This window comes from Elephantulus edwardii, unplaced genomic scaffold (genome assembly GCF_000299155.1).
Source record: "Elephantulus edwardii isolate Elephantulus edwardi_28Jun2011 unplaced genomic scaffold, EleEdw1.0 scaffold00377, whole genome shotgun sequence".
Lineage (NCBI taxonomy): Eukaryota > Metazoa > Chordata > Mammalia > Macroscelidea > Macroscelididae > Elephantulus > Elephantulus edwardii.
The window spans coordinates 1,341,690-1,355,773 of NW_006400127.1; the positions used below are offsets into that span (position 1 = coordinate 1,341,690).

Sequence of the window (14,084 nt, forward strand, 5' to 3'; positions counted from 1 at the left end):
TATCAACAATCTGCGTTATGCAGATGACACAACCCTGATGGCCGAAACTGAGGAGGACCTGAAGCACTTGCTGCAGAGGGTCAAGGACTACAGGCTCAAATATGGATTGAGGCTCAATGTAAAGAAGAGAAAGATTCTTACCACTGGGCCAATTGGCAGCATCAGGATGGATGGTAAAGAAATTGAGATAATTCACAGCTTTAGTTTGCTTGGCTCCACAGTCAACACTCTTGGCACCAGTAGCCAGGAAATTAAAAGGCGTATTGCCATGAGAAAGCCTGCTATTAGGGACCTCTCCAAAGTACTGAAGAGTAATGGTGTCACTCTGGAGACTAAGATGCGTCTGATACAGGGCCTGTTCTTTGCGATCACTTGTTATGCATCAAAGAGTTGGACAATGACCAAGGAGGATAGAAGGAGAATTGATGCCTTTGAGCTGTAGTGCTGGAGAAGAGTATTGAGAGTACCATGAAGTGCTAGGAAAACAAAAAGATTCATCCTGGAAAGGTTAAACCAGGTGGTTCCTTGGAGGCAAGGATTCTGAGCCTCCGTCTAACATACTTTGGATATGTTGTAAGGAGAGACTGCTCCTTGGAGAAGGACATCATGCTTGGGAGGGTGGAGGGACAGCGCAGGAAGGGAAGGCCCTCTATGAGGTGGATTGATTCAGTGATTGGGGTAATTGGGATGGGAGTGTCAGAGACAGTGTGACTGGCACAGGACAGAGCAGAGTTTAGGGCTGTTGTACGTAGGGTCGCTATGAATCGCAAGCGACTCGACGGCACATAACAACAACAACAACAACTGCCTCTGTAATGACCTTCTCTTCTTTTTATGGATGAAATCCCACAGTTCTTTTGGTATCCTAGGTATTCTATCATTGTGGTTCAATTTATCACATCTGTTCTTGAGATAATGCTTAAACTCAAATGGGATAGACTCAAGGTCATATTTTGGTTCTGGCAGCCTAGTTTTTATTTTGTTCAGCTTCAATTTGAATATGGACATGAGTAGTTGACATTCCGTTCCACAGTTGGCTGTGGCCTGGTTTTCATTGCTGATATTGAACTTCTCCAATAATTCTCTCCACAGATAAGTCAATTTGATTCTTGTGCAGCACATCATGTGAGCTCCGTGTGATCATGGCTCATGACTATTATTAAGTCATGCCACTTATCATAAAAAGCAAATTAGAGAAAGAGGTTTGGAGGACCAGAACACAGTTTACTTCTTTTTAAACTCTTAGCACAGTGCTAGTAAAGAGTGAACTTTTGATATTTAGAAGGAATCCACCTCTGGTGTTTATAAATTCTAACATTTATTAACAAAGCACAATTCTCTTTGCAAAATGCAGGGAAGTATTATTTTAAAAGAAATATGCCTCATATTTAGTGATTCTATGAAGGTAAGAGTAATTTTTCTTATATAATTAAAAAAGCTTTTATTCCTGCTTTAAATCCAGATTGTCAATGAATTTGATATTGTATTGAAGTTTTCCCATTTTGCTTTAAAATCCATTCCAGACTTATTCTTTTTGGCTAAGGCTGAATGCTTACTTTGATCTCTTCTGAAGTCGCACATGCTTGATTTCCCATTTTCAAGTAAATAAAATATATCCTTGATTTCAGACATTAGGAATCTAGGAACATAACAGGAATGTTGTTGCTGTTAGGGGTCATAGGGTTGTTGAGACTTACGTATTGAGCAGTAATGTTAGTTTGAGACTAAGGTGTGCCACGGTCTTTTCAATCACTGGCTCTGCTGCTGAGAGCTGGATAATAATAGGGATGATAGAAGAATTGATGCCCTTGAGTTATGATGTTGGAAAAGAATGCTGAAGATCCCATGAACTGCCAAAAAATCAACAGATATGCCTTTGAGAAGGTGCAACCAGAGTGATCTTTGGAGGCAAGGATGGCAAAGCTTCATCTCATAAAGTATGGCCAAGTTGCTAGGAGAGACTACTCCTTGGAGAAGGACGTTCTGTTTGGAAAGGTGGAGGAAGAACAAGAGGAAGAACCTCAACCAGGTGGACTGACAAAGCAACTGCACAATGGACTCACGTGTGTCAAAGATTGTGAGAATGGCATAGGCTGGTGTTCCCAGGATCACCATGGCCACGTTCCACTCGACGGGCACCAAACAACATCAACAACGACATGTATAATAGACCTAATCTATATCCAATTCTGTGCCATCTTCACATCTTTGCTGTGCAGTCCCTGTGCCAACCCATCTTCACTGAGCCTCTACTTTTCTACATATTATGCTTTAGCTCAAAGACTAAGCCCCTCCTGATAGCATGGCCAAGTCATGGGGCATGAATCTCACCACCCACGTCTCTACAGAGTGCGCTGACTGTACCTCTCCCATGATAGAAGGGTTTGTTTTGTTGTTCTTTAGCACCCTATGTGGCAGCCCATGAATGCTCTGATATTCATTAGTTGGTTAACTTCATTTAGTAGCTAAATCTTTATCTTCCATTCTAGCTTGACAGAGTGAGTAAGTAAATCAGTACCTGACAAATTTTTTAATATCTTGTTATAGATTTTTCAGAGTTGTCTGCTTGTAACTGAATAAATCAATCCAGGAAAGCTATTGGTATGCAAGGCTTAAAATTGAAAAAAGTTTTTAAGGTGCAAGGGTGTTGTTATATTCATCATGTTAGTTTATAAGTAATTTTGTTTGGATTTTAGAATGAATTTATTTAGAAGTATAAAAACTAGGGCGCTCTGGTGGCCTAGTGGCAAGAAGCTGCACTACAATCCCGAAGGCACCTGGTTCAAGGCCACCAACTGCTCCACAGGAGAAGGACAAGAAATCTCCTCTTGTGCAATTAACTGCCTCTGAAAACCTGCCGGAGGGTCAGCTATGGGTCGGTTCTGACTCAATAATACACAACAACAACAATATAAATACTAGTCAACTTCCAGACTACTCCATAAGTTTTCGGTAAGATGTATCATGGACTAACAAGGAAGGAGAAGTAGGTGGAAGTAACTAGTAGAAGCCTTCACTGAAGATTTTATTTTTGGGATAGGGAGTGTGAGGAATGGCTCATAAATGGACTTAGAACAAGAGACAAGTCACAGAGTACAGAGTCGTATCTTCTCTTCCCTTGCTAAGCTGCTATAAGTAGTTTTCAGAAAATGATCATGTATTTCCATATACCTCTTATACTGCAATACTCAGGTAATCAAAACCATACTGCTTTAAAGAGATTTGTTAGAAGTTTGAATGACTACTTGGCATGGTCATTTCTGTTTTCCAGAAATGATTAATTCTTTCCATACTTAGCCACTTCTATCCGTTATGTTTTAGTGATGGGTCAGTATTCCCTGCCCAAGAAACTGACATAAGCGAGGGTTTATTTTAATCACCTGACCCTGAATGTGGTCTTCTCTCTTGTGGGGCTTTCCAGAGGTGGACTCCAGAGTGCAAAGGTCATCATATAGGAAGGCTGTGGTGGAGGTGATGAGTGCTCACTCAATGATACCAGTAGCCCCGAGTTACACCCTAGAGAGCCAACAACATGCTTAACTACCATAAATGAAGCCTGTCTGCTTTATAACTTATTAGTACTGGCCTGAAATAATATTTCTTTCCCTTTTTCGGTTACTTAAAAAAAATAATCTGTGTTTACCCTAAGTAAAGCAATTTAGAGACATATAAAGAGAAAAGGGATGCAAAGTTTCACATCCCCTTTCAAATACTGAATTCACTAGTACTCATAATTTGGTTATTTAAGATTTTTCATTCTCTTAACTTTCTTTTCAATGGAGAAATTTTAAAAACAGAGAAACTGGAATGTGGGATGACTAACAATCATCCGCCTTGAGTCCAGAACAAGTCACAGAGGGGTTCTCAAAAGAGAATTAAGTAAAAGGTGTAGAGAGAAAATAAGAAATTCTTGCTATGCTTTCTGTAGCCTTTCCATGTGTTTCTCTTCCTTTTCTAAGCTACTGGGTCTGAAACTGACTTCACAGAATTAAGTGAGGGAAAGGATTCCCACCGTGCTATCCACAGATGACAACACAGGCTCCAGGTATCTCCCTGGTTTCTTACAACAATAAAGTGCTGGAATGTGCTACCAAGAGAAGCTAGCTCTTTAGAGCTTGTTGGATGATCTTTTGATATTTTAGAGGACAATGAACAATTATATGTGACTTAGATAATTACATTTTTCATTTTCAAGGGCTGGATCAGATGATTCAGCCTAGGCTTGGGACCTTAGTTTCAGTCAACTTGCCTGTAGTATTTAATGACAGAATATGCACAACTAGATTATTTGTCAATCAGGAGTGATGGAGATAGATCAGGCAGCTGATGACAAAGGACTTACGCATCGCCTGTGCTGATGGCCATAATTTTCTGGAGGCCTCCAGTGTTTAGAAGGTCCCGGGCATTCTGGTAACTATTTTGGATGATATTGTTCAATGTGTAACAGGCAGAGGCTGTAGTTTCAATGAGAAGGTCAGTACTTGGAACTGTGTCAGGAATTATAGAAACCAAATCAGGAAGCGTTTCTTTGGCTACAAAAGAAAAAAAACCCAATACTTGATTAAAATGATGTTTCTTCATTTCAAGATCTCAACATAGATTGGATAAAGAACAGTTTAACAAATAAGCATAATTAATATATCCCTAAAACTATACACTCTTTAACAAAATAAAATACAGATTTATAAAAAATGGCTATCATTTCATACTCACTAAGGTGGTGGGTGGATTGATTGATTGATTGATTTATAAAAGGCAAGTGTTAGCAATGATGTGCAGAAGCTGGGATTTTTTTGTAGTGCTGTTGAACTGAAGAAAGGTGGTGGGACCACTGTGGAAAACAATGTGCTTTCTCAAAAGGTTAAACATGGGATTACCACGTGACTGAGCGACTTCATTCAAAGGAAATGCTTGAAAGAACTGAAAGCCAGGACTCAGATGCTTGTATATCAGAGCTTACTGCATGTTATTTACAATAACTCTGATGGCTCAGATGGCATTGTCATCTATGACGTTGTCATAGAGCTGTGCTGCTATGCTAAAGCTGGCCAGTTAGACTTGAGAAAGGCAGGTACTCTCCTTTCATGTGATTTACCGCTTCTGAAAACCCACTGGAAGGTCAGCTATGAGTTGACTCTGACTCTATAGCACGAGTTTTTTAGTTTATTCATCATAAGCAATGGTTAGGTGAAATGGGCTCTGGTGGTCTAGTGGCAAGAGGCTGTGCTGTAATCCTGAAGGGACATGGTTTGAGACCACCAGCCACTTCACAGGAGACGGGATGGGCAATCTCCTCCCGTGTGACTAAATGCCTCTGAAAACCCACCAGACGGTCAGCTATGGGTCAGTTCCAACTCAACTGTATACACACAACTCAATAACCAATGGTTAGATGAATCAGGATAGATGAAAAAAGGGAGAAAATATCATGTGGTTCCACTGAAATGAGATACCTAATCAAACTAACCCAAGGCTGTACAAATCTTTATGGAAGCAGACTATCTCATCATCTTGTGGAGGGGCAGAACTGCTGAGTTTTGGGTTAGCAGCTAAATTCTTTAACCAATGTGCCAGCAAGGTTCCTTAAAGTAATATTTGTAACAGGAAAATTTATATAGAAATAGAGTAAAATAGAAGTTACTAGAGGAATGAACAAAAGGATTTATTGCTCAATGGGTCTAAAGCAGCTAGTTAGGGTGATGAAAAAAACTGGGAATAGACAGTGCTGAGGGCTGCATGATACTGTGAGGATATTAGTGAATTGTGTACTTTAAGTGCTCAAAATGGCACATTTTATAAATATTTTACTGCACACAGAATTTTTCCCATTTTATCCTATTTTTTCCCCCAGTTTATTTTTTTTATTATTAAATTTTATTAGTTTTAAGGAACATTTACAGGGATTTTGGGTTTTCATTCCTTCATTGCTGCACCATTCTCTCTACCCTCCTCCCCAGTTTGTTCTTCTTCCCCCATCCGAATGTCTGTTTTAATTGTCCAATTGCCACAGTGCTTGTCAAAGTCAGTTCTGATTAATCTCCTTTGTCGGTGTGGCCTTTGCCATTCCCCATCACTCCTCCCTGAGAGAGACTTCACCCTGATTCATAAGGAAAAGGGCACGGCGTATTCTCTTAGCTACTTCCTGCTGAAAAGGGACGCTGTGGGTTTCAGGGTGAAGATCTTCTCTCACTACTCTAAAGGGCCCCTTTGGCAGTAGGAAACGCATAGACTATTATGGAGATTGATTTTGGAATTTAGATGCACTCTTATTGATTGTGCTTGGCCATTTTATCCTATTTTAGTATACTCTGCTCAGTATATTGATAAAATCTTTTCAGACAGAAAACTGATAGAAATATCTAGACTTAAAAAATATTCATATTCTTTTACTCAGTAATTTAATTTCTTGGAATTCATCCTAAACACATTATTTTAAATATGCAGAGAGATTTATGACAGTATTTTATGTAAATAAAATTTTAAGAAATCTACAATTACCTAATTACCATAAGTTATGTTAACCATACCAAAATGTAATAAGAAGCATGTATAATAAAAAATATTTTTTACTAATATAGTAAGAAAAAGTTAGTATGCTTACATAAACAGAATATTGTAAAAGAAAAGAACATAAAAAGCAAATAAAGAAATGTATTAAAATATTAACAGAAGCTCTTTTCTACAGTGAAATTAATGAAGACCTAAAAATATTTTCTGAAAACTATCTGTACTTCTCCAAATTGCATATATCTGGTCATATCTTGGAAAAGGAGAAAGAAATTATTTTAAACTATTTTTCAATGTATGTAAGTTCTTTATAGAGTTTGAAATGTCTTTTTCGGAAGTTGTGATGAGAAGAATTAATGGTTAGTAGCTTCACTATAACTTGTCCAAGTATACCTAGAATATGGAATATACTGTATTTTGGACAATATGAATTTGTACTTGATTTTATGCCATTATTCTTTTCACATACATTTTCCCTCTGTTTAGAAGAGCCCTCATGGCACAGTGACTAAGCATTTAGGTGCTAACAGAAAGGATAGCAGTCTCTCCATGGAAAAGAGTTGTAGCAATCAAGATTACAAGTTCAACAGGGCAGTTCTATCAGATGGCTTTAAGTCAGAGTCCGTATTCATGAAAGTTGATGAATTCTTCCAAATATTAATTCTTAAATGCTTTTACTGCTCTCCACAGTTCTTTAATACAGTGCTGTTTGTTATGAATATATGACAGACACAGATCAATTTTATTGTTCTTATATTTTACTTGTGTGAGACCCTAAATCATACTTCTCTCTAAACTACTATACTGCATTTTTGTGTGTTCATTATGTGTGTCAACATGCATAGGGGTGTGTACAACTGACTTTCTAATAGGGCCACAGGCTCCTTGAAGACAATTATCTTCTTCACTTATAGACTGCTAGCATTTACCACAATGCCAGAAACAGGATTGTATGACATATCACAATGGCACTGTAGGGCACATCACCCTTGCATTATGCCTGTTCTGATTGAAAGTATTACACATCTCCTGTTTAAAGGTCAGAATTTAAGGAGTTTAAAGGGGTGCTTAATCATAGGGTAGCACAATTTGATGGCTGGAGGGAGAGGTGGGTGAAGCAAATGAAAAAGATTCAGTATGAAAAACAATGTACATGAATTTTGTAAATAAACCAATAGAATAAAAAATAATTTAAAAAAGAGTTAAGCATTATAGAGCACTGTTAAGAGCTCACAGCTTGGCTTCTGAAGCCACATTTTTTTAATTTTACCTACTAGAGCTCTGATTACCTACTGGTAAGAAGCTGCATTGCCAACCAAAAGGCACATAGTTCAAATACACCAGCTGCTCTGGAGAAATATGGGCAATTTCTTCTCATCTGACTTACAGCTGAAAACCTACTGAAGATCAGCTGAGTTGCTTTTTACTTGATAGCACTTAACAACAACAGCAACAGCTTTGTGCTCATGGTAAGCTTTTAAATGTCTCTGTGCTGCATTCTCTTAATTTTTAAAAGAGATAAAAATATTTACTTAATAGGGTGGTTGGGAGAACTTTAATAGCATGAGAACTTTAATAACATGTTAACTCTATCACAGTACCTTTCACATGGTAGACTTTCAATAAAAGCTTGTTATTAAAAGGCACCTAAAAGTGTTACCTGGTTTAGTAATCTTTCATAAAAAATAGAAAGTATGCATTTCAAACTGATTTTCATTTATTCTTGGTTATTCATTTCCGAAATAAAAAGAAAATATTCTACTTAAATTACTATATTTGTCAGAGAACAAATTTGGAAATTTAAAAACTGCATTTATCTTGCCACTTCTCTCTGTTATCCTTAGAATGAGGGAGGGATCATCAGCAGAAGCACCTTCTGAGTGTTGGCGGCTAGAACTATAACTTCCCAATGGTTAGAGAACTATCGAGCCCGGGACCAATAGCATTTCTGCCCTCGAGGCACATGTGCAATGTGTACGGAACAGTTATTTTCCTTGGCAGTGTTTTAAAGGGTGGAATGAATGCTCGCGAGAAGAAAAAAAAATTCTCAGGATAATATACCTGTACTGAAGTGCAGCACAAAAACCCACAACACTTTCATAGTCTGGTGAATGCCGAAGGCAGTTTCTTTCAGGTTCTTTGAAAAATTTCCAGGTTCTCTATTTACAATGGGAATGGAACCATTGTATGGACTAGTCTAACAACTGCTGCACTGCTGTCTTCTTTGGAAAGAACATTAGAAAAACATAACGACAACAACGAACTCCAATATCCTTGAGTGGTGAGTGTGCATGTGCGTGTGTGTGTATGTGTGTGTGTGCACATTTGTGTACCGTTTTAAAAGTCTAATCTAAAAACAAACAGAATTTTGCTTATAATTTTAGTGGGTTTTTATTTTAAAAAACTGAAACTCAAGTTGTAAGAAATTAATTTATGATGCACTATGGAAGCAGGCTTAATTTAAAAATTATCTTATAATTTTATAGTTTTTAACTTGATTCAACAATTATTACATATTCCTTGGTATAAACAAGTGAACGAAGAATAAATAATCTCTGGCAATAATAAAGACTCTTACTCTGAAACCCATTTATGCTAGCTTGAATTTGATATTTTCATTAATGTGGTCTTTCTGTCTTTTCCTTGTGTAGATAGATATATCCATCTATTAATTTTTTTCCCCTAGCTCAACACATTGCCAAGTTTTTGAAGTGTGTTTTTTTTAAATACCACTTTTTCCCCTTTTAAAAACTATTATTTCAGTGAAAAGTTTGCAGAGTACATTGATATTTTATTCATCCATTTGTATATATTTTGTTTTATGAGATTAATTTACAGTACCAGTAATTGCACTCTCCCTGTTCCATCCCTGTGATTCTTGTTTCCATTAACTTTTCTATCCCACACTCTTCTGCCCTCTGAGTTTCCTCCATGAGTAAGTTCTGACCTTTTCGTTTTGTATAGTTGATTGTCCTAAGGAGTGAGCACCTTCTGTGCTACTGTTCACCTCAGAGGCCTCTCTCTTCGTTAGCTGAAAGTTAAGCCACAGCGGAGAGTTTTGTTCTAGGCGCCAAGGCCTAGTCCACGGGGAACTACACTGCTAATCCAAAGGCTGCCCCTTGTTGGTGATTATATAAAAATATTAACTTTTAGATTACTCACTCACTTACTGCTCTCAAGTTGGAAGCGACTCATAGCTGACCTTCTAGTGGGAGGCAAGTTGCATGGGAGGAGATTGCCTCTCTCTCTTTGGGAGCCACTGATGACTTTAAGTTGCCAGAACTGTGTGGCCTTTGGGCTAGCAGGGCAACTTCCTAAGACCATGCTACCAGCACTAGTATAGTTCAAACTTTCTCTTCTTTTGCTACTTAAAAAATAGTTACATATTAAGGAAAAAATGTCTGTGAAATTCGGTGAGAAAGTCTACCATTGATTATAAAGTGTCCAAGTCAATCTTAGCTGTCACTACTGAGGCACATTTTCAGTTTATTACTGTGAAAAAGGTGAAAGACAATATTTTTCTTTGTATTTTCAATATGCACATATTGCATTTGGATGCTTTCTCCAACTCACCAATTTCATTCTGCAGAGAAAGGTTCCTAGACAAATTCCTCAGCAAGGAAACGGCAGTTTTCCTCACACTTGGGTCACCGATGTGCAACATCTTCCGGGTGTGCTGCAGGCCATTCTCCTTCTGGACAACCGTCTGTGCTACTGAAGTCGGCATCTGTTTTGTTAGACATGTCACAGGAATGTGATTGCTTTTGAGTTCATTATATTATGTTTTCTGTAGATTACTAGATGCTGAGGAAAATGTTTAACAAAATCATTTAGAGCTTGAAGGTAACCAATTTAAAACTGCCTTGTTAATAGGTTTCTAATTCTATTATTAGCAGTTTATTCTGAAGTATATCTAGAAATATCTTTTTTTTTCATATAGTCATATAAAATTGAGTCATTTATTAAAATTTCACTTTAAATTATGCTGGAAGTTATATTTTTACCCTCTTTTTTTAAATAATATTTTATTGTTTTTTTTACAGAGGTTTTGGATTTCCATTTATTCATTGCCGCAATTTTCTCCCTTCCCACCCCTCCCCACCAGATCGCTTCCCCCTCCGAAGAGAGGAAAAAAAAAAAAAAAAAAAAATCCCTTCATTAGTACACAATTCCCACGTCCCTTCCCCCCACCCCCCACCCCGAGTACACTTCTCTATGCAAAATTAATTCTGGATTCCTGTGCTAACCATAATACTCAATCATATATCATTTCTAATCTGTTCTTTCCCTCATCTGTTTCAATACAATATACATAATTTATCCAGTTTTTTCTGTCATACCCCCACCCTGATGTCAGACCCATTCTACAACAGTGGCACCATGCAGTATTTGTCCCTTTGTGACTGAGATATTTCACTCAGCATAATGTCCTCCAGGGTCACCCACTTTGAATAATATTGCATGAGTTCCTTGTTTTTCAATGCTGCAGTATTCCATTGTGTGGATATACCACAGCTTCTCTATCCATTAATTTGTTGATGGGCCCTTAGGCTGCTTCCAACTCTTTGCTACTGTAAACAAAGCTGCAATAAACATGGGTGTGCATATATCTGCTTGGATGGTAGACATGGTCTCTCTGGTGTATATTCCCAGTAATGGGATTGCTGGGTCAAATGGTATCTCTTTGCAATTTTTTGAGAAAGCGCCACACCGCCTTCCATCCACAATAGTTGCACCATAGAAATATCTTTTAAACAAAGTTATGCATAGCCAGTTAGGACTGTGTTCTGCACCTGAGACCATATGTACAAGTTACTAGTCTAGTTGTCCAGGTTCAATAGCGATAACTCTTATTTGGAGTCAGTCTGCTTTGGGAGTCTGAATATGGATTAGCATTATCTCAATATCAGCCAGCCTCCAACAATACTAAGACGTTACCTTGTGTTTGCAACTTACATTAGATTTTGTTTAAAGTCAGTCTGACGCCAACATACTAAAATTCCCTGTTGTTATTGGCTATTTTTCAGGTGTCTTCTATTCTCCGTTTTACCTCCATGCGGCCTCTTTTCCCCTTCTGTCAGAACTGCCCTGCTCCATGCACTTCTCCACCTACAATAGGGGTTTTTAATACTGAATTCAGGGATAATCTTCAGGGAGGGACAGGAAAGTCCCAATAACCAAGACACCTTCTGTATCTTGATTCAGAAGGTTGGTTTCGTATTTCCCTTTCTTTGGTGTTTTTAGATAACCATGCTTTCCTTCATAGACAAAAAGGTCTGTCTCTCTTAATAATTATCAACCACATCTATTTTCCCTATCATATTTTCTTTGTTAGGATAAGGTCTGTTGATCTTTCTCCAACATTCACTGGAGGCTTTGGAACATGGTTCAGAGCCACCTTCTTTGCCACAATTTCTGTCCTTTCAGATGACATCAGTATCCACATAGACAGCCAAAGTGATTACCCCACAGTTCTACTATTACTGTTGTTTCTAGGCACTTTTTAGTCAGTGTTGACTCAATACTGCTCCTACATACAATAAAATGAGACACAGCACAGGTCTGTGCCACCTTCATAATTAAGCTTCTGACTTTCACATCTGTGCTCACTGAGACAACGTTCTCTCTGAAAACAAACTCCAACATCAGAAAACAACTGTTTTTCCTCCCTTATTTCCATCACACTCCTCAGCCTCATCAAGAATTCCAATCTAGTTATCCCTGTTTTTATTCTTTATCTCCCAAGTTATCAATCCTGTCCTGTTTTAGCTTTATTTCTTAAGACCAATTTAAGTAAATAATCACATCAAATACAATTTTTCTAATATTATAAATACATTTGTTAATCTACTTTCTTTTAGACTTAGTCATCAAAATAGTTTTACTGGATTAGTTTAATTTTTTTGGTCTTTCCTGAACTAACCTTTGGCTACCAAATGTTGTCAAAGTTAATTGTACATATGTCGATTAGTAGTTCTACATTTATGATTATTAATCTCCATCAGGGAGCTTTAGTAATATAATTCATAAGGAGTTACACTGATAATCCAAACATGGTGCCTCTCTGGTAGTTCAAATCCAGCAACCCTCCACAGGAGAAGAGGTGAGCAAACTCTTCCCACGGGATCCACAGCCTCTGAGAACTTGCTGGCGGGTTAGCTATGAGTCAGTTCTGACTCAATGACAATGAGTTAGAGTTTGAACTCTGACAAGGACCTCAATGATAGCAGTCATCTTGCACTTTCTTAAATACCATAGTCTGGATTTCAAAGCCTTACAGAGAATATCTGATCAGAATTGGATACCTTGTTAGGTGCAGTCAAGACAACTACAATACATAATGGCCTTGTGAGCTACAGATCAGAACCTTGTCCTACTTGCTCCACTCTCATGATCCCCATCTAATTCAAGTCCATTGTTTCAGGCACTTATTAACTCATCTCATTGAGGGCCTTCCTCTCTTTCTCTGGCCCTCTACTTTTCCTAGCATGATGTCTTTTTCCAAGGACTGTCCCCACTCAAAGTATGTAAAAAAAGTTTCACCACCTTTGCCTCTACGAAGCACCCTGGATGTACTTCCTCTAAAACAGATTTGTTCTTTTGGCAGTGCATGAGATATTCAATACTCCAGATAATCTAAAAAAACCTCATGAATTTACTTAGCTGCCAAGTAAGTAACAGCAAACGTTCATTTAAATACATTGCTTAACTCTCAATAAGGTCAGGGGGAAAATCACAAGGATAAAACAAACAAAAAAACCCCATATATATGCAAACAGAGAGCCAAAATTAGAGTTGGGGAACAAATCTCTGGAGCGAATGCTGATAGCAGAAATCTGTATTGTCATGAATTAAACGTAGTGGAGCAGGAAGCAGAGAGTACAGACTGTGGGCCTTTACAAGTTTAAGAAGGGAACCTGCACATGAGAGATACCCTCTGAAAGGTAGCACCCTTGAAGGGGCCGTACCTACAACAGCAGGAGAGCAGAAAACCTACCTGTCAGTAAAGACAATCAACAAAGACATTTCTGCTTCCTGGTGATAAATTCAAACAAACAAAAAGTCAGGCTTTTCTCACAATTCGTAACCATCATGCAGCTTTAACACGGCTATCATTTTCATATTTACACTACCTGAGTGATTAGGCCAGCTCTAAACTGAAAATTAAGGTGGAGCTGGATGAAGCCACGACATATTCTCTTAAAGAAACATTCCTTTCAACTAAGGCAATACCCGTAAGAGTAAGTTAGGTAAGTGAGAATTTACTGTAAAGATATCCAAACATATGAGAACTCAGTGGAAACATCACTTTTTCCAGTTTGATTTTAGCCACTAAATGATCGAGTTGTTATCAGAGGATACTGTATCCTATCCTGACTAACACAGGCAACTACCAAAAACTTCAGTGAACATGACATTTAATAATCAGAGGTTATAATACTCTTTTAAAATCAGAAGCAAAAGAAGGATGCATATAATTACTGCTCCTATTCAGGCAAGTATGTTGTTGTTGTTGTTATGTGCCGTCGAGTCGCCTGCGACTCATAGCGACCCTATGTACAACAGCCCTAAACTCC

The 14,084-nt window shown here is 38.0% G+C and overlaps 1 protein-coding gene across 1 annotated transcript in view; it reads right to left on the minus strand.

Moving 5' to 3' along the window:
* Nucleotides 1-14,084, minus strand: part of PKP2 (plakophilin 2) — a 126,095-nt gene that overhangs the window by 8,125 nt on the left and 103,886 nt on the right. Inside the window, exons 10-11 of the mRNA XM_006902184.1 lie at nucleotides 10,081-10,234; nucleotides 4,343-4,532 (exon numbers count right to left, since the gene is read on the minus strand). Of these exons, the coding sequence (XP_006902246.1) occupies nucleotides 4,343-4,532; nucleotides 10,081-10,234 (344 nt within the window). The remainder of the gene's footprint in view (nucleotides 1-4,342; nucleotides 4,533-10,080; nucleotides 10,235-14,084) is intronic.